Genomic DNA, 19,106 nt, shown 5'->3' with positions numbered 1-19,106 from the left:
CTGGAGAACTGAAGGACGTGAGACGTTACTTCATGTTCAGTCCTGCCACTTCATCCAGGAGACTGAACTTGCAATGGGAAGATTTCACTGTGAGTGTTCTTGGTGTCTCTTTCTGAACAGATATATGTTCATTGTCATCATCATATTCCTCATATGAAACAAGATCATTCAAGTTTGAGGGGTGACAAAACAATGTTATGATGATGGCTGCCTGGTCAAGGTATTGAGAAGACAGGCTGAAGGAGCAATGGACAAGTAGGGTATTGCTGCAGTCACATCATGAGCTTTCAGAAACCACATTGCAAAGAAATAGGTTTTGATATCACTGGTGCTGCTACCCAACTGGGAAAACACAGCCATCACCATGAGTCTTTTCTGACCAGTAGTCAAAGACACTTTTGAATAGTTGCTATCAATGAACAGTTCATAATAAATTTTAGCTGTCAAAAAAATATGGAAAATTTAAGATTAAATTTAAATTTAATTTAATCTTATTACATTTAATTTAATATATTTCTTTAGAAAATGGCAAACTGCTTTTGAACAATCTGGGCAGGCTGGGTACGTTGGGTAAAGTATAAATTGTGAATCATAGTTGTTCAGCTCTTCTAATAGTCTGGAAGTCTCTTAGGATTTAAAGCAAGCTGAACAACTGACAATCTTGGAGGAATTCAAGTGTGGTTTTATAATATCTGGTTCAACAGACTGAACTGGATCACTCTCACTAGCAATTATGTGTTTCACCAAGCATCTGGAAGCTTCATTGATGTTTATATTTTCCTGCAAGTGAAATAGAAAGAGAGGTTGATTAGTCAATATTAATTACACCACACTGTATATTTCCTGTGAATAATTAAACTTTTCTCTAGGCAACATCAAAAGTTTACTTTCCTTAATAAACAGCTCACAAAATTTGTCTGTAAAGTAAAGCTCCAGAGTCCATATTTCACTGCTTGAATAACAGTTACTCTGATTTTCAAATTATTAATTATCTATCAGCAATCACAGTCATCAATAGTACTTATTTTTTAAAGCCTTTTCCAGTTTCAGGAAGATTTCTGTATACAATGCTCACAATGAAACCTGTAATGAACTAGATTAATTGAATAAATGATACAATCTCAAGTTATTCACAAAACAGTAAAAAAAGTTCTATGTCATTCAGAGTCATAGAAACATTGAATAGAATCATAAAGCGGTTTGGGTTGGAAGGAACCTTAGAGATCATCTAGTTCCAACCCCCTGCCATGGGCAGGGACACCTTCCACTAGCCCAGGTTGCTCAAAGCCCCGTCCAGCCTGGCCTTGAACACTTTCAGAGAGGGGGCAGCCACAGCTTCTCTGGACAATCTGTTCCAGTGTCTCACCACCCTCACAGGAAAGAATTTCTTCCTTATAGCTAATCTAAATCTACCCTCTTTGAGTTTAACACTGTTATCCCTTGTCCTATCCCTACACCCCCTGATCAAGAGTCCCTCCCCATCTTTCCTGTAGCCCCCTTTAAGTACTGGAAGGCTGCTATAAGGTCTCCCCGGAGCCTTCTCTTCTCCAGGCTGAACAACCCCAACTCTCTCAGCCTGTCCTCACAGGGAGGTGCTCCAGCCCCCTGATCATCTTCGTGGGCTCCTCTGGGCCCCCTCAAACAGGTCCATGTCCTTATTATGCTGTGGGTCCAAGAGCTGGACACAGCACTGCAGATGGGGTCCCATGACAGTGGAGTAGAGGGGGAGAATCACCTCCCTTAACCTGCTGGCCACACTTCTCTTGATGCAGCCCAGGATACAGCGGTCATCACTTATTTTTGTTGTACTTCTTCAGAAGATATGTATTGCCATTGGTTTCATTTGTAAGACAGAAATCATCACTCTAGGGATTTAGAATGAAAGGCAAAGCACATCTTTTTCTACATGTGACTTACTTCAACAGCACATTTAACTTGCAGCAACCCTTACTCTGTAGAATAAGCAAAGCTGAACAGCCTGATCAGTGAGACACAGCTCAGCGTAGCATATGAAGTAAGCAGTACTACTGAGTAAGGATTTTTTTTTAATGACAACCACAAAAATATTTGGAATGAAAAGTCAGGCTTTCTGGCATAGAAGATACTCTTCTACTCTAACTATTGGCATTGATTACTTATTTTATATGACAGGAGATAGAAACCTCACTGTAGCTTCAAACTTCTGGGAAATCATACCATACTCCCACATGCATACCTACAGAAATGCATACAAATATATATATGTATATATTTATGTATATGCACATATTCCTCTTGCTCCATAAATATTATGCTTTTATTTACAATCCAAGATTGCCCAGGTTTCCAAGCTAAATCTGGAGCCTGTTTTACTGAGACCATAAACACCCATGCATACAATGCTGTGAAGTTTACCTTCAGCAAATGCTCAGCATCAATTCAGCATCATTAATATAATAACCTGTAAAATTTTACATGTGAAACTTTTTTTTTTTGTATGCATATGTTCAAAAAAAGTTAGATGAGATGTTTAAGTATGAAGTTCAGCTATAAAAGAAAGAAGCCAATGTACACACATATGTGTTTCAGTAGAGATGGTACAACTATATGAAGATCAAAAACCAAAGTAATGGATTCTGTGAGGCTGATTTCTAATCCCCTTGAAATCAATGGCAAAGCTCCACAAACTCCATTGACCATCCCTTTGCACCACAGAAAAGAACTGAAGTCTGGTGATTTAATTGAAAATATTGATTAGTGCCAAGATATCACAGGTTTCTTCAACTACACAAGTGAACACAAATATTTGATCTTTGGCCTGTAAAGAATATCAGTTGGTTGTAAAAAGCCAAATCTTTAGACAAGTCATTTACCTACTAACCTCTAAAAAGTAATACAGAGCTGGGAATCAGCTCCGTATCGAGATGTTAAAGTGTTGCTGTATCACATGGCTCTCTCAGACCAGACAAGCAAATTCCTCAAGCATGCACCAAGACTTTTTTCAGAACATTGTGAAGTTTTATTAGAAAAAATAGACAATGACAAATGTCCTTCAGTAGAGCTTAGAAAGCTGAAGAAAAAACAGGATTGTTAAATGCACAAAACCACACATGTAAAAATCTTTTGCATTGTGTTTTCCTTTATTAATGGACAGATAAGCATTTCATTTACCTATGTGCTGCTTCTCTCTTGGTACAGCAGTATTCATTTTTTCAATAATGTCTTAGGAACTATCTGAGATTGTGTCTAAATTGGTTAATGTTCAGATTTATTAACAGAAATCTTCTTTGTTAGAAGCTTAAGATCAGTATTTTATGAGTTGGAAAGGGAGAAGGAAGAAGGAGCCCAAGCCCACCAAAAACATCCCTCATCCCCACTGGTGGTGGATGGAAGTCCATGTGTCAGACCCAAGCCTAAAAATTCAGAAGGAAAAAACAATGTTGTTTTACTTCAGCCAGAACCCAAAACAAAGTGAAACTGGATTATTAAACCTCTTTTTAAACCTCTACAGTTTTAGAGGGAAGAAAGTCAAATATTGTTTTGACATAAGTGCAAATATTGTTTTGACATAAAAAGTCAAAATATTTAGTTTTGGGAATATGAATATGAAAATTAAAAGTTTCTCTTTTTCTGTGTTGCTTTTTCTCCTTTTTAATGAAATTATTTACCAAATTTGACTTTAACATATTTTTAATTACATTTTAGATGGAGTTTTCTGTTTCCCTGGTAGGTGTCTGCCCAGATCTACTAAATATCTGTGAAGTAGGATTAAATACAGATAGAGATCATCCCCAGCAATGGCCATTCCACCTGAAAAGGCTTCTGCTTTCAGTCCATGCCCACCTTTCTCTCTGCCAGGGTACCATCCCTTCAGATGTGCCTGCTGAAGTTTATGTGATTGAGCTCTTACTTCTTCAGAGAAGCTTTTATGAAACCCTTTCCTGGGCATCTCCCCTTGCCCTGTCCCCTGAGGTACCTAACGCTTTTCTGTGACTTTTGTGCCTCAGTAAGCCCCAGCATCTGAAAGACACTATCGCAGTCAGTGATCTAAGAACTAAGCTGTGAATCCAGCCCTAAGTGACCCTGCATCAACCTGCCAGTGTTTGCCAGAGCAAGGACCTGAACCTAGCTCCTGCAATGGTGTCTGACTATTTCAGTCTTCTCTTGACCCCACCAAGAATGAATGCAAAAGTGAAAATCAGCACATGTTACTCTTTATTCTATTACCAAACAAAGCAAGGCAAAGAAAATAACTCTGACCAATCTCTGAAAGCCAGAAAGGAACACTGGAAGACACAAATGAAATTATAGTTTGCTTTGTAGATGGATCTCCTTCAAATGTATCTTTTCAAAGAGCAATTTTATGGAAAGGATAGCAACTTGGGTCAGGGCAGGAGAGCTACATGATTTAAAACCTTTGAACATATTTCTATGGGAAATAATGTTGTAGTCTTGTAATGCAACAATCAACTGAAAGAAAAATAAATACTTCACTGAATGTGTCTCAAAGTAGTACACAAGCTTAGCAAGCTCCTTTACATTCTGTATTGCCTTCCCCCCTATCTGTCATCTCTAATGCAGACACAGAACATTAACATTTAGAGCATTCTCTTTTAATATATGAAATATGACCCCTCAGACTAGACAGGCTCTTAGCTCTTTACAGAAGAAAAAAGGCCTCTGCTAGTTTTATGAGCCTGTCTCACCAGATTCTTTCATTCTTTCTTTGCCATGCAGATATCTTATATTTGTCTGCCTGGTTGTTTTCTGTAATAAAACTGCTCCTTTTCTACATTTAAGTAGTTGCTTTCTCTGACTGAATCTGATGCTTCTGAGTCTTACCTTGAAAGTCAGGGTGAAGAACAACTTGTATGTGGGCATAGCTACCTAACATGGGCACTTGGGGAGGTCTAAGCCAGCACCCCTTAGACGCATGATCTTAGACTCTACTACTGGAGTTGAAGGAAATCAACTTCCCTTAAGTAAACATTTACGAAATCTGAAATATTCAGGTATTAGATGGGAACCTAGTGAGAATCACATAACTTTCACGTTTCGTTTCTATAATGCACTAAAATCCAGGAACACGGAAATTACTTTCAAGATGTTTTAACCTGCACTCCCCTGGAGCAAGTAATCTGAGGGAATGACTCTCCACGCTCCCTCAGCAGAGCTCCCTTGGAAACCACTGGCAGTAGAGCCTTATTAAGACATGCTGTATTGCTGTGGTTGTGTTTCTAGGAAAACACAACTATACAAGTTAAAAGCCATCCTGAACTTCATGGATAGGAAGTGCTCTGACTGCAACTCTGAGAACAAGATAAATTCTGTGATTGTTTTCTTATAGCTGGTTGGATATTCTGCCACAAACTTGTTCGACTAAATGACCTTCAACCTCAAAAATTTTGTCATTTTGTGATTTTCCAGCTTTTGGCCAGCACTAAATAACATATTTCATAAAAGTGATCCAGAAAACTATAGGACAGCTTTAATACCTGTAGGATAATCTGAATCAAGTCCTCTTCTTTTAGTTACAGGAAACAAACTGCAGGGATTCTACAGAGTGACTGAAACTGAACTACAAGTTTCTGCTTTAAGTGTCAGCTTAATTTCTTCGTTTATGGTATTAGCTGAAATATTTTCTAAGGTTCTGTGCAGTGAGATTCATTAGATTTTTTTTTTTTTTTGAGTGAATTAAAAAGACAGTGCTGGAAGCCATACATCCCTAGCTGGGACTGGCAGTCTCAAATGGATTGCTTTGGTTTCGGTTATCAAATCAGATTAGCTGTAGTGTTTCAGCCTAATTCAAATACATGTCCAAACTAGTTTGTCTTTATGGAAATCAAAACCACATATCCTATTCCTCTAAAAGTCTACCTTATAGGTAGTTTTTTTCAACTTACATAATAATTGTCCAATCAGGAGAACTGAAGAATTTGTGATTTAAACAAGGGTTAGTGGAGCTTGGTTTGTCCACAGAGCTCACTTGTTAAGAGGAGCAGAATTGCTGTCCTTGCTTTGTGGAAGAAGAGGCTGGATGAGAAGAGACAGTGAGTTTCTGAAGGTCACCTGGTAGACCAGTGGCAAAGAGGACTCCTGATTCTTAGCCCAGCATTTGGGCACTATGACACACTGTGAACTGCCTGCCAGACAAAAGCTGGAGAAAGGACACATTATTATCCACATTTGCAAGAAGAGGAAAGATTCTGTAACTTTTTACTGGTTCAAATAGGATGTGTCCAAATAGCCCAGAGACTCAGTGCTCTTCCAGTCTCCAGGCCACAATGCTCAGCAGATGAGGAGATATGTGCTTAACCTAGTTTGGTAAGGTTCTGAAAAGCACAACTACCAGCCCTTCTGGGCAATTTGGACAAAATATGAATATTTTTTCACCTAATTCTGTACTCCTGGAAGGAGAATTGCAGCAGGGAAAAGAAGAACTCAGGCATAATCACATCACAGCTATGGTCAGTCATAAGGTATTTCAAGTTATTTCTGAAGTAGGTATTTTCAAGTACATTTAGCTTTGCCTGACTTGTCTGTTTTGATGCACAAGTTCCATTTTCATTATAAAGTGATAATAAGCTTGAAATTGCTGCTTTTCTAATCCAAGTCAAAAGCTCGCCTCTTTGAACTAGGAACAGTGGTGAAAACAGTTTAAAGGCTTGGAAATGTGAGTAGAGCTCTCAGCTACTCCGGCCACATGCTGGATAATTCAATGTGTGACAGGAAGGAGAAATTTCCTTCCTTTAAAAAATAGTTGTGGTCACGAAATTTATTAAAGAATTTGCTATTAAGGGTTATTTTGTGACTATCTGGTGATGTGCCTTTCAGACTGCAAACAATATGAGCAAACTAAATATGCATATATAAGAGAACAAGTTCTCCATCAGATATATGATGATATGTATAATTTGTGACTATACTGCATTGTGCTGTTGCCCAACAAGGCCCTTCTTACATGGCAGACTATCAGAACAAATTCTTCTATCTTTGTAGGGAGCAGAAAATTGGAACAGGCTGAGTACTTCCTTTAGATTAATGTAAGAATCAAAACTAATACATGAGAAAGCATTAGGTGGTTCAAATATTTTTTACTGAAGTTGTTAACTTAAAAGAAACAGCACCAGGGAATAATACAGTGATGTTTTTTGGTGTAATCTGACAGTACTACAGACAAAAATTTCAAACCATTGACAGCTTGAAATATGGTAGGTACATATATAGCATGCTACTTTCTGCAAGGCAACCAGAACTAAAAGATGTATTTTTATAAGTAATCACCTTTGTTTTTCTAAAATGCATAAATCATATCCAGTTTGCTCTGAAGGCTATAGCATTTCCACGCACGTCTCCAGAAAACCTCTGGAGATCTAATTATTCCAGGATACTACAAAAAAGAGTTATTACTTATTTGAACTGCTAAAACTCCTAGCTGCAATACGGTGACTTCTCTGTCAGTGTTATTTTGTTTCAGAAAAGTCCCTATTCTGTATAGCAAACATAGCTAGGTTTTTATTTTCCCCAGACCTGCATTCAATTATTTAATATGCCCTAGGCTGAAAGAATACCAGGTACATGTAACATCCAATATTTTAAAATAGCAGTAATAATAACAACTTTTGTTTAGCAAAAAAAATGTGTAGGTTTTAGTTTAAAACTTAGACCAAATGGGGAAATTATTTTGATCTATTTTAGCCTAAATGTTGTGATTCTACCATCTTTAGTGGAATTACTCTTCTTTGCATCATTTTAAAGTCAGGAGCTGCCAATTCTATGTGGAAATCAGGAGGGGGGATTGCAGAATAACAGATCTTAGCCTTTATAGCAACAGAGAACAGTCTGGTAACAGAATCATGTGTCCTCAACTCTCACTGCTCCCTTCACAGTGGTTTCAAAGACAAGTCTTGTCCTAACTGGATTTCTTTTTGTTCCTACATGATTGCACTGGTAATCTGAGGATTTTTTGGGTTTCTGAGTCAAATGAAGTAAGAAGAATCTAGATAGATCCTTTGTTTAAAATAACCCAAAATCTTAATTCTATGGCTTAGAAAAACTTGGGAAACTTTTCCTCTGTTGTGATTTTTTTTAAACTTTACATGTCCTTTATACTTCCATAGTTCTTTCCAAGACTGGCTCCATCATCATGGTAAAACCTCTCTGTGACCTTTGAAATTGTACATTCATTGTCTGCCATGACTTGAAATAAATGTGGCGGTTCTTTCTAAGAGGTGGACAGGTGCTTGCTAGGGACTGATGAATGGAATTCACGGTACAGAATCCTTCCTCATAGGCCAAAGAGCAGTGACCAGCTGCGTGACTTTGTTAATCCAAACCTAGAATAATGAAACTGTGGCCCTGTATCCCTTAAACAATGGTCCATACTGTTCCCTCCCATTCTCTTTGAAAGTCTTTTAGATACAGGAATTTTAAAACAATTTGTTAGTCATTTCACTCCACATGATTTTTGTGGTGGTTTTGCCCTCAGGCCTCAGCTTTCAGTGAATTAGTTCTTGTCCCCAGGAAATGTAGAGTCCCGTACATGTCAGAAATGAAGAAAAAGTAATTCTGAAGAAAACAGTCACGTACAGTGTTACACATCACTGTTGAACTGGATCCCAAATACTCACAACCAGGTATTTCGTGTGATTTGTGGCCTGAAAATTAGACACCTAACGGACACTGGAAAGGGCCAAAATATATAATCCTTATACAAATAGTAATAGTTTGTCCTGTAATAATGCTCTAACTCGCCACATCTTCTACCAACAGCTGCCATTCCAAATGTGTCACTCTCTGGATTTTCTTTTATTTTTTTTCTGCAATAGTTAGCTTTCTGCTATAATTATCATGAAGAAGCTGATGTAAGAGATCTTGGCCTCTTTCTTAAATCAGAACTAGACACTGTCCATAGTACAATTTAGGTTATCCTAGAGAGGAACACTGGATTCTAGTGGCCTCACCCAGCACAAATCAGCAGAGAACCACAGACCTGAATTCAAACCACATTCTGCACATGCAGAAATGGGAAGTACCCTATTTGTAGAGCAAGATAATTTACACACTGACCTAGACCAAAATGTCTCCCTAAAAATGGCATTTTGAAGAAATAGTAACTAGTTTTGAAACCCATTCAATAGGAAAGCAAAGACACTGATCACAAAGCCATAGAATCATAGAATAGTTTGGGTTGGAAGAGATCTTCAAAGGTCATCTAGTCCAACTCCCCTGCAATGACCAGGGACATCTTCAACTCGATCAGGTTGCTCAGAGCCCCATCCAACCTGGCCTTGAATGTTTCCAGGGATGGGGCATCTACCACCTCTCTGGGCAACCTGTTCCATTGTTTCATGACCCACATCATAAAAAATGTCTTCCTTGTATTTAGTTTAAATCTACCCTCTTTTAGTTTAAAACCATTACCTCTGGTACTATGGCAACAGTCCCTACTAAAAATTTTGTCCCCATTTTTCTTAAAAGCCCCCTTTAAATACTGGAAGGTTGCAATCTCAGACCAGAGTTCATGCAATGCTTGTGACAGTCTAGGACATCCTGCTAGTCACCTGCTGTTACTTCTGCTGATTATAAGTGAGACTTTTTTTTAAATATTAATGCATAAGGAAGGAGTCAAGACCAGAAAAGTAAAATACAAGTATACATTACAAAGGTTCTTAGTAACTTTCATAAAGTGCTTAAAAGAAATTAAACAATTGACTGTAGCATTTTGGCTTTTAGTCTGCTAACAATCTAGGTCAAACCAGAGCCAAACTGTTTACATTTAAAACATCCAAACATTCCCCAGAATTGTTTATGATGACACCAGCTTTAATAACTGTAGAATGCAATAAACACAATATCCACTGAATTGTTGTGTTCAAACCAATATTTCACGTCAGCTCTCCAAATCTTGCATGCACTGAGATTATCTGAAAAATCTCAAATTGATATACAGGACCACTCTACCTTGGGCCTTTATACTCTGAAAGTGTCAGTGCCCTTTCTGATTTTTATCTCTATTTTCTTATAGGCACCCAGAAAATCTGTACCAAGGCAAGGAATTGAACCTCAGAGCAACTCGTTTGGCACTTTGACCACTGATCTTTCCTTCCTCCCCAGATATGTGATTTTTGTGAAAAGGCTTTTGAGAATGAGTGCTTATAACAGTAAGCATCATACAAGTGCTATGATAGGCTGACTTTTTTTCTGGAATCTAACACAATAAACTTATTGTCTCAAATCAACATTTGTTATACAAAGTGGTTATATAAATATTTAGACATAATATTAACTGTTAAGAATTATGAAAAATATCCTCATATCATTCCAAAGAGGTAACTTTTGTGCCTTGCCAAAGGACTTCTTCCTCCCCAGGCTATTACGCAGTAAGTTGTTGACAAGTTACATAGATAACTGCTGGCCTAGCATATTAGAGCAGCTTCATGTTGCATGTAATTTTCTTTGCAATAAAAGGTCTAAAAGAAATAGAAATATATTCATTTATAAATTCACCTTTAATTAATTGCACCAAGAGAGGAGCTTTGCAAGGTATACATTTCGACTGAATGAACTATTTTAAGAACCAATTTCTCTGTACTTGGAGAAACATTTAAAAAGAAATGGAAACATTACCTTGGCTGATGTTTCAAACCAGCCCACGAACCCATTCTCTTTGCAGAACTGATCCATCTTGATGCCGTTGTTCATAAGAACATCTATTCCCTGGTCACATTTGTTTGCTAAGAGGACTGTCGGCACAGGTTTGCCATTTGGAAGAACCAACTTAGAGTCCAAATCCTCTTTCCATTTTGTCACTGCTTCAAACGTTGCAGGTCTTGTAACATCAAAGACAATAAATGCCCCCACGGCCTCTCTGTAATATACCCTGGTCATGTTTCCAAATCTCTCCTGACCTGTGATGAAGAAAGTAGGAGGGGAAAAAAATGCCACCTTGTAAAAATCACTGCTTCCAATCTAGGTCAATATTTCATATAGCAGGTTTTCTAAGAGAACATTACTGAAAGTAGGACTTCATTTTGTAACTCTCTGGAAAGCTATTGTTTGTCTAAATACTGATAAGTAGAATGCTAAACTCATTTGTCTGAAAATGTAAGAGAGCATAGCATGAAAAAGGAGTTTTAAAGCAAATATCCAAGGAAATTTAATAATTTTATGACAAGCTCAAACTTCAGTATGCAGTCTTATTAAGCTACCAGATTTCTAGGTCTGTGAACAGTACCAAGGGTATTGGTGTACGTTACAGGACTTTAAACAGGAGTCACAAAATATCTACGTACCAGATTGGAAGCTCCTTGATACTGTGATATTTTGTGGGTAACATCTAACACAATGGATCTGCTCATGCATGAAGAGGATCCTGCATATTCTCATGCAAGTGATAATAATCAACGGTAACATAATTAAGCTCTGGAGCCATACCAGGCATTAGAGTCGTTATGAATTTACTTTTACTGGCAAACTAAAACACAGAGGTGAGAAAGGTGAATTTAAAGCCTTACAAATGTGGAAAGTGTTCTAAGAAATAGCACAGCAGTAGCAATATTAAGAGCTGTATTGCTCCAGTGAAAAGATCTGGAAGGAGATGTTTCACACTAGATCTGTTCAGAAGATTTATGGTTTTATTTTCTGAATTCAAAGTGTTTTCTGAGAAGTTATTTATAGTATTTTTGTAAGTTAACAATATATTATTATATTAAAATATGGACTTTGCAAATATCTATCATTTTATATGATTAACAGTGTAAAAATTAACTCATGAAATCAGGATATGGTATGTTGATCAGCTGTAGGTTTGTTAATATATATGCTGTTTTCATGGGAACTTTGAAAAAGTGTTTCCAAGAGTGGAAATAAATTACACAAAATATTTCTTGAACTCAAAATATAGAATTTCCATTGATGTCTACTGCTGAGCTGTGATCAGAAAAAGAAGAATTATAAACTTCTGAACCACCTTATGACAACAGCAGTCTTTAAGCAAGACAACTCTTGTATTTAACCATATGCTTCCATAGCTGAGAAAAAGTGCTATGAAAATAAACAACATTCAATAGAAACCTGTTTCTAGCCTTATTTTCTCAATGTGCATAATTTTGAGTAGGTTAGGAAGACAAGAAGATTGGAAGTCTGCCTCTGACCCTCTGGAGGCTTTATCTGATGGAAATTGTGCTGTCAAATGTAAGGCTGGGTTGAGAACTGCTGAGTGCTGATTACTGGGCTTCTAGACCGTGAAGTTTCATTTAGTGGAAATAGTACTGAATGTACTTATGGGGTCAACAACATCTGTTTGTGATGTTTATCTTTGGGTTTATGTAGTAGCTGTTGCGACAAGGAAAAAGTCATTCACATGACACAAAATGCAAAAATGGATGTCTGTCCTCTACAAATTCATGTTAGATTTTTTTTGCCTTAAACAAACACTGCGTCCCATTGATAAAGCAAGATAGAAATATATAATGTCTGGGAAATATGAGGTCATATTGAAAACTTCTTATGACTATACTTTATTAAAATGTCTTATGATTCCTATCAGTGAACTAATCAGATGAACGGCTAAGTCATATGCTATTCAATAATCTCCTTGTTGAGTAATTTTTTTTCATCTGCAAGAAGGTGCCTTTAAACAAAAGTCAGTGTCTGATTAGAAGCTTAGCAGTGAGGTAAGCAGCAACATATATAATTATTTTTTGATGCATATTGTATTTCAGTGATACTTTATACTTCTCATGTAAAGTTCTTGAGATGCTTGCATTATGGGTGAGATGTAGATGATGTAAGAACAGCTAAACTTGGGCTTTACGCATATTTATTGGGACACAGATCTCTTAAGACAGGTGGGACATGTCATAGAACATGAACTGAATTATTAATTTGCAGCATAAAATCATTCATCATAATTAAATTTATTAGAGGAATAAAAGGCTCTTATGATACTATATTCTGGCTACTAGTGGCTCACAAAGTTCTGACAAATGGTGTGACACTGATTCCTCCTCCTACTTCCAGCTGCTTTTGCAGATGCTCAGGTTTTTCACTGCACAGAAAAGCTATCGTGTTTGTAAAAGCTGCTTTATGCAGGAGGGCAGAGTTCACCAATTTCCATTATCAATCACTTCAAAGAAAGAGAAAGAATGGAGGTTCTGGCTGAATAAAGAGCCTAAACCCCTTCTGAACTGGTCTTTTTCCCCATCAGCTGCAATTAATATATGAACACACTTAGCATAAAGACATTATGCAACTTTGAATGGAAAAGGTGGTGGTTTGTAAACCACAGACTTTTAGTTTTATGTCATTTGCATAATAGCTTTACTTCTATTTAATTTACAGTGTGAAAAAAAGTGATCTCTAGTGTTTGCATTGTGCTTGGAGAGATGGATATTGTATCTAAGAATCCAGGAGAAGTCTTTTTTCCAAAGATTCTCCCTTATGTGAGCAAATACCTATCTTAATATACAAGGTTCCTAAAACTTTTACATTTAGCAGAATTACTCATGAAAATAGTCACTGTCTGATGTATTAAAGGTGTCAGAATCTGGCCTTAGGTTTTCAGCAACACAATGGCTTAGGCAGTAATTAGGCTAGAAAATAGATCAACCATTAGGTATTCAATGGTATCTTGCAGGCAGCCTTGAACATTAGAATCTGCTTTATTGCAAGAGAGACTGGGGAAGATGGGTTTTGGTTTTCATTGGAAGCGTCAGTAACTTGTGAAATGTCTGTTTGATCTGGCCCATTGTACTTTACTGCATCCCTTGCAAGGCCACTGGTATCTGGCATCAAACCCCACAAGTCTGATGCCCTTTGTTTTATGCTGGGATTCATCAGCCTTAATTTAAATTCCAAAAAATTAACTGGGTGTATCTAAGATTAGGGTCCTTTTGTAGTCAGAGACTAAGAAGAGATATCTAGATGGCATCTTCTCAGCAAGGACTGAGAAGTGGTCACATAAACTTTACTATGGAGGTATTTAATCTCTACCCTCAATCCCCTGGTGAGCCCAGGCTGAGCATTTTATACTGAGATGGTTCAGTACAAGATGTCTAATTGCTAAACCAGATGCATCCTACCCCACCTTGAAGTGAACCGAGTGAGACCAAGGTGCCAAAGAAACAAGATTTCTATTAAAGGGAAGGATTCCTTGTCTGAATGGCACCTGTCAACACATTTATCCTAATCTCAGTGGCACCTCTGCAGCAGGGAAAGGTATCATTTCATGGTCTTAAAGTAATCAACAGCTGAATTTTCATAGTTTATAAAAATGCACCCTACATAAATTTGCCAGCATGACTTGTATAGAAATCTACAATTTTCACTAACCACTATCATCTCTGATAAAGTTATACAAACTAATCATAAAGAGCTAAAACTCAGATAATTTCTACAATCTCGCCCACAGCATCTGAAATATAGTGCAAGATAAAAATTGATTAAAACTGCCTAATGCCCAATTTTACAGTGGGTTTTACTTCTTGCCACCATCCCTCATCCTAAGAGCAAAATCTTCTGGGAACCACCATGCTTTACAGAGGGCCTTTAGCCAACACTGAGAAGCTGGAAATTGCAAAGAATATTTAAACATTTTTTACCTTTCACTTCAAAAAAAACTTTCAGAATTTTCACCCTTGAATTCAAGTCATCATCTTTATGGATTGAAACTTAAGCAAGCCTTGAGGTGGTGTTCACCACCCCAGAATGTGGAAAAACAGGCTGTCAGCAGGATTAGGCCCGCAGATCCCACCACAAATCTATACTGAAATAAAACCACCACAGCCAGGGACTTATTTATGTTTGCATAACAGTAATTTCAAGGTAATTTAGCCTAGAAATCACCATGACTATCTTATTTATGCATATGTACTGCAACGCTTAGCAGCCACTAAAAGCCTAAACCACTGAGGATGTGCTGCGCCTGGCATTAGTGAACAGTCCATTTACTCCTTCTGGAGCATAACAGTCTTAAAAACTTTACAACTGCAGAGGCATTTGCCTATATCTGTGCAAAGACTGCTGTTTTGAAGGTGGAAATTGCAGGGAAATTAAAAGAAACTGTTCTGTCACCACTGGTATTGTGTGGATGTCTCCGATGCATTGGTCCAACTCTTTATGAGATGAGAACCAGCCTTTTAAAAGCAAACCAACATATTTTTGGTAGCAATGAATATTCCAGCCCACACATACACAGTAGGATGGATAACGGTGATGCTGACATGGCTGTGAAAATGTAGCAGGGGAGGGGGAAGGCTCTGAAGTGTTGCTCTCTGCCCTCTGCTGCACTCACAGAGCTGCTCCCTGCAGTAAATCTGCAGCTAAAGCCCATCTTCAGAGAAATCTCAGGGCTGTGTGGACATGAAACACGGACTGTAGCACTGAGAGCAGCCTTGCAGAGAGGTGAATAGCAAATACACATGGATCTGCTGTCTGCAATAATTGGTTTCTTCAAAAGCTCTCTCAGCCTGCATCTGCAGGGCCACCGCCACCACAGCAGCCTTGTTCAAAATATGATTAAGAGTTTCTTTTAAAGCTTTAATTCTAAAAATATGTTAATGAATTTAAAGGATACTCATACAGAGGCAGCAGAAAAGGTAAGGAAATAAAAAAAAAAAAAATTGACCAAGGAGGATTTAAAGATTTATACCACAGCAGTAGAGGTGATGGCACACTTTAACAGGGACATGAACACCAAAACTGAGAATTTGGGACATTCAATGAAATAAAATGGAACTGTTATGAGGAAATTAAAGACAAGGAGAATTTTACCGTATAAATCTCCTCCCATACACAATAGTGAAAATTCAGTCACTTGAAACTCAGGCATTTCACTGAATCAGACATAAATTCATAGATTTTAATGCCAGTGTGTTGTTACAGGTATCATAACATCATAAACCAACAAGTTTTGTCCAATTATTCCTGTCTAAGACCCATAGCTTCAGGAATATATTATCTGTTTAAAAAACCCAAGTCTTAATGTAATAATATGTGCTGCAGAACCTATCTCATCCCTGAATTAATTATTCTAATGCTTTGTTATCATTATTGTTCAGCATTTATTCTAGTTTTGTTTACCAAATTAAAGAATACAGAAAAATATGCTACAGAAATATAAACTACATTTAACTATGAAATAAGATGGCACCAGATGAACCAAAATTGCTTTCTCTTCTGATGTCTATGAGGGTAAACAAGGATAAAGAGCTTGGTCCTACCAGAGCTGGAATATGTCACTTCTCCCATGAAGTCACCATGCATGTAAATCCTACCAATAATGTAGATAAACTTGACACTAGTTTTACTCAAAACATTTTTGAGTATTTTAAACAATTTACTACCCACTGATCCACACAGTGAAGTGTAAGGAAGAGTACACATTGCGCTTAGTAATAAGATCACTGGTTGTATAATGGAGTGGGAGGAGAGGATGTAAGAGCTAAAATGATACCTGATATATATATATACATACACACATACACAAGCACACACACATATATTCATATATTGATAAGTTTGCAGCATTTGCTTCCATTCAAGATGTCCTAAATGCTAAGACAGCATCCTTTACCTTGGTTAGAGACTGAAAATTTATTGCTTTATGCCCAAAGATAAATGTGACCTAATAACAGAGATTCTGCCAAAAGTGGGAGGATGTTCTGAGACCAGAGATTTTATTTTCCTCCCTCTTATTCTCGAATATTTCTGTTTTTCAAGTGGTGATATATGACCAGTCACAGCCACGATAAAACACTTCCATCCCCTCCATATTTCAAAGCAGTTTTACTTCGATTTCATTTTTAAACAACTTTTTCTCACCAGCCAAATGTTTTATTTGTGATATCTTCTATGTCAACACCATGCTGATCTGAATTCAGTCTGTTGCTTACAGAATTTATTTTCTATGTGTAGCCAACAAACGCTAAAGCTTCTTACACATAAGTCATTAAAACGAAACAGCAACTCTTTTTATTACTGGCCACTGTCTTGACCTTCACAGACATGCTTTGAATTGAGCAATTCATATGAAATTTAGTACTATGCTGTAATTCTCTCTGTCATGTGTGATAACTCAGAAAGCATGCTAGTCATTCAGTAGTACAACTTGGTGTAATTGCTTCTGCAGCCTGACTGAAAGCTACATCATATGATCTGCCAGCACATGATTAGTAATGTAATAAATCTCTGAAACAAGGCATGCAAATACATCCTTTTAGTCCCTGATGCATTCAGAATTTACTATTAAATGGTTTTTCACATGCAGCAAAGTTTTGCTGGAAGCGTATGAATTTATGGCTATAATCAGTCACTGGTGAGCAATAAAAGCAATGCTTTCCCCATTATTCCAACTCCTAATAAAGAAAACTGAGCATATATGTATTTAATATCATAAACCCACAAAGCTATACTGAAGTGCAAAGAAGCTGGTGTTATGCATGTTTTGCATAAAGCAGTGTTGTTGCATAAGTTTTAGTACCTTGGTGCCAAATTCAGAGCTCAGACATGAGGCAGCTAAGTGTAGAAGAAAGGCACTCCCTCCACCAATAAGAATGTTAAGAATTTTCTCATTTCACTAGTTTTACTCAGTGCCATTCCAGACTGTATCACTGAACCCACAGCTCAGGCCACAGCTGCCACAGTTGCCTAACAGCTGATATAAAGTTCACCTCTATTCCCTACTTAACAAATGTGACTTAATTTAATTGAGTTTTTAATAAAAACACCTTCCTTTAAACTATTGTGTTAGAGATGTACTTGGATTCCTACGTACACTAAATGAAAAATGATTACTTATAGCATGCAAAATATGCCATCAAGATAAACTTTTCTTTTGTGGACTGAATCAAAAATGATTAATTCCTAGTAAGGGGGGTGGCAAAAAAAAGTTCTGGGTTTAATTGGAAGCAAATATAAAAACTCCAAAGCATTGACAACAACAATGTCAAATTCCTTATTTTTTAATTATGTAAGCATACAAACATAGCTGGACTTCTTTATTCTTTTTCTCCCTGCACAGAGTAATTTATATTTTTTTGCTTGATGTTGGAATAAGGACAAGTAAATACGAGTAAATACATTTTTAACAACCAGGATTATTGCCAAATAGAAACACTTCTCTTTTCAAAGCATGTCAGAAGTTGTTTAAGTTTCATTGGGCTGAAGGAAGGAAGGTAGGAGAGAGAGGGAGGAAAGGAAGAAGGAAGGTATTTTGATAAAGTAACTTAGTGATATTTTTTTCTTATTTTTTAAACTATAAAAATAATTTTAACCATCTTATTGAATTCCCTGATCTCTTCCACCAAATTAAATAGATGTAGCAGGAAATTCTTGATACTCTCCCTCTCATCACAAACATCTGTCAGTCTAATGAGGGAAGCTGAACAGTGGCAGCTGCAGGGAAGAATTGGGGCTTTTGGAAAGAGGTGCCTGTGCCCCCACAAGCATCTAAGGACTTGGGAGAAAAAGCAGGCAGGGCAGGTTTCATTCTGAAACCTCTTGTCTGGAGGTCTGCTGGCTTTAGGGAAACTCCAAAATGTTAATTTGCCCTTAAAGTTTTCTCTCCTCAATATCCTCTCCCTCACCACATAGGCACTGGTAGTTTCCAACTTAAAGATCAGTACAAATTAATTTGGGTCTATATTTTGTGTGTCTCTGGATGGGTTATGGGGCAAAGAGTTCTCCTCTGTACTCACCTGCAATATCCCAGAGCTGAAGCCGTACCACAGTCTCAGCATCCCAGCTCAGAACCTTCAAGGCAAAGTCCACCCCGATGGTGGCCCGGTAGTGGGGGGAGAAATTCTGGTGGACATAACGTTTGATGATGCTGGTTTTGCCCACTCCCAGGTCCCCGATCACCAGCAGCTTGTAGAGGTGCTCCTTCTGATTGTGCTTCTGCATCTTTCCTGTGGCTGCGGCTGCTCCCTGCGAACTGATTGCATGCTCTGCCCGAGGAATCCTGCCAGCCCGAGGGGGAAAGAGGGAGTGAGGAACCGGGGAGGGAAGGAGAGCAAGGTAGGTGGAGGCTCTTTGCCTTTGTACGGAAGCAGGATCACCAGGTCCAGCAGCAGCCCTGCTGGGAGATGAAGTAAGCAAGGGACTGGGGGAAGAAAGTCTCCCAGAAA

General features: G+C 37.8%; 1 protein-coding gene across 1 annotated transcript; it reads right to left on the bottom strand.

The window, feature by feature from the left end:
• Nucleotides 1-627: 627 nt before the first annotated feature.
• On the bottom strand, nucleotides 628-18,882 carry RAB38 (RAB38, member RAS oncogene family). The gene is made up of 3 exons (XM_074861061.1): nucleotides 18,678-18,882; nucleotides 10,609-10,889; nucleotides 628-780 (listed from the first exon to the last, which is right to left on the bottom strand). The coding sequence occupies exons 1-3, from the start codon at nucleotides 18,880-18,882 to the stop codon at nucleotides 628-630; spliced, it is 639 nt and encodes a 212-aa protein (XP_074717162.1).
• Between the last annotated feature and the right edge of the window lie 224 nt (nucleotides 18,883-19,106).

Source organism: Strix uralensis, chromosome 2 (genome assembly GCF_047716275.1).
Source record: "Strix uralensis isolate ZFMK-TIS-50842 chromosome 2, bStrUra1, whole genome shotgun sequence".
In the NCBI taxonomy this organism is placed as follows: domain Eukaryota; kingdom Metazoa; phylum Chordata; class Aves; order Strigiformes; family Strigidae; genus Strix; species Strix uralensis.
This window is presented reverse-complemented; position numbering and strand designations above follow the sequence as displayed.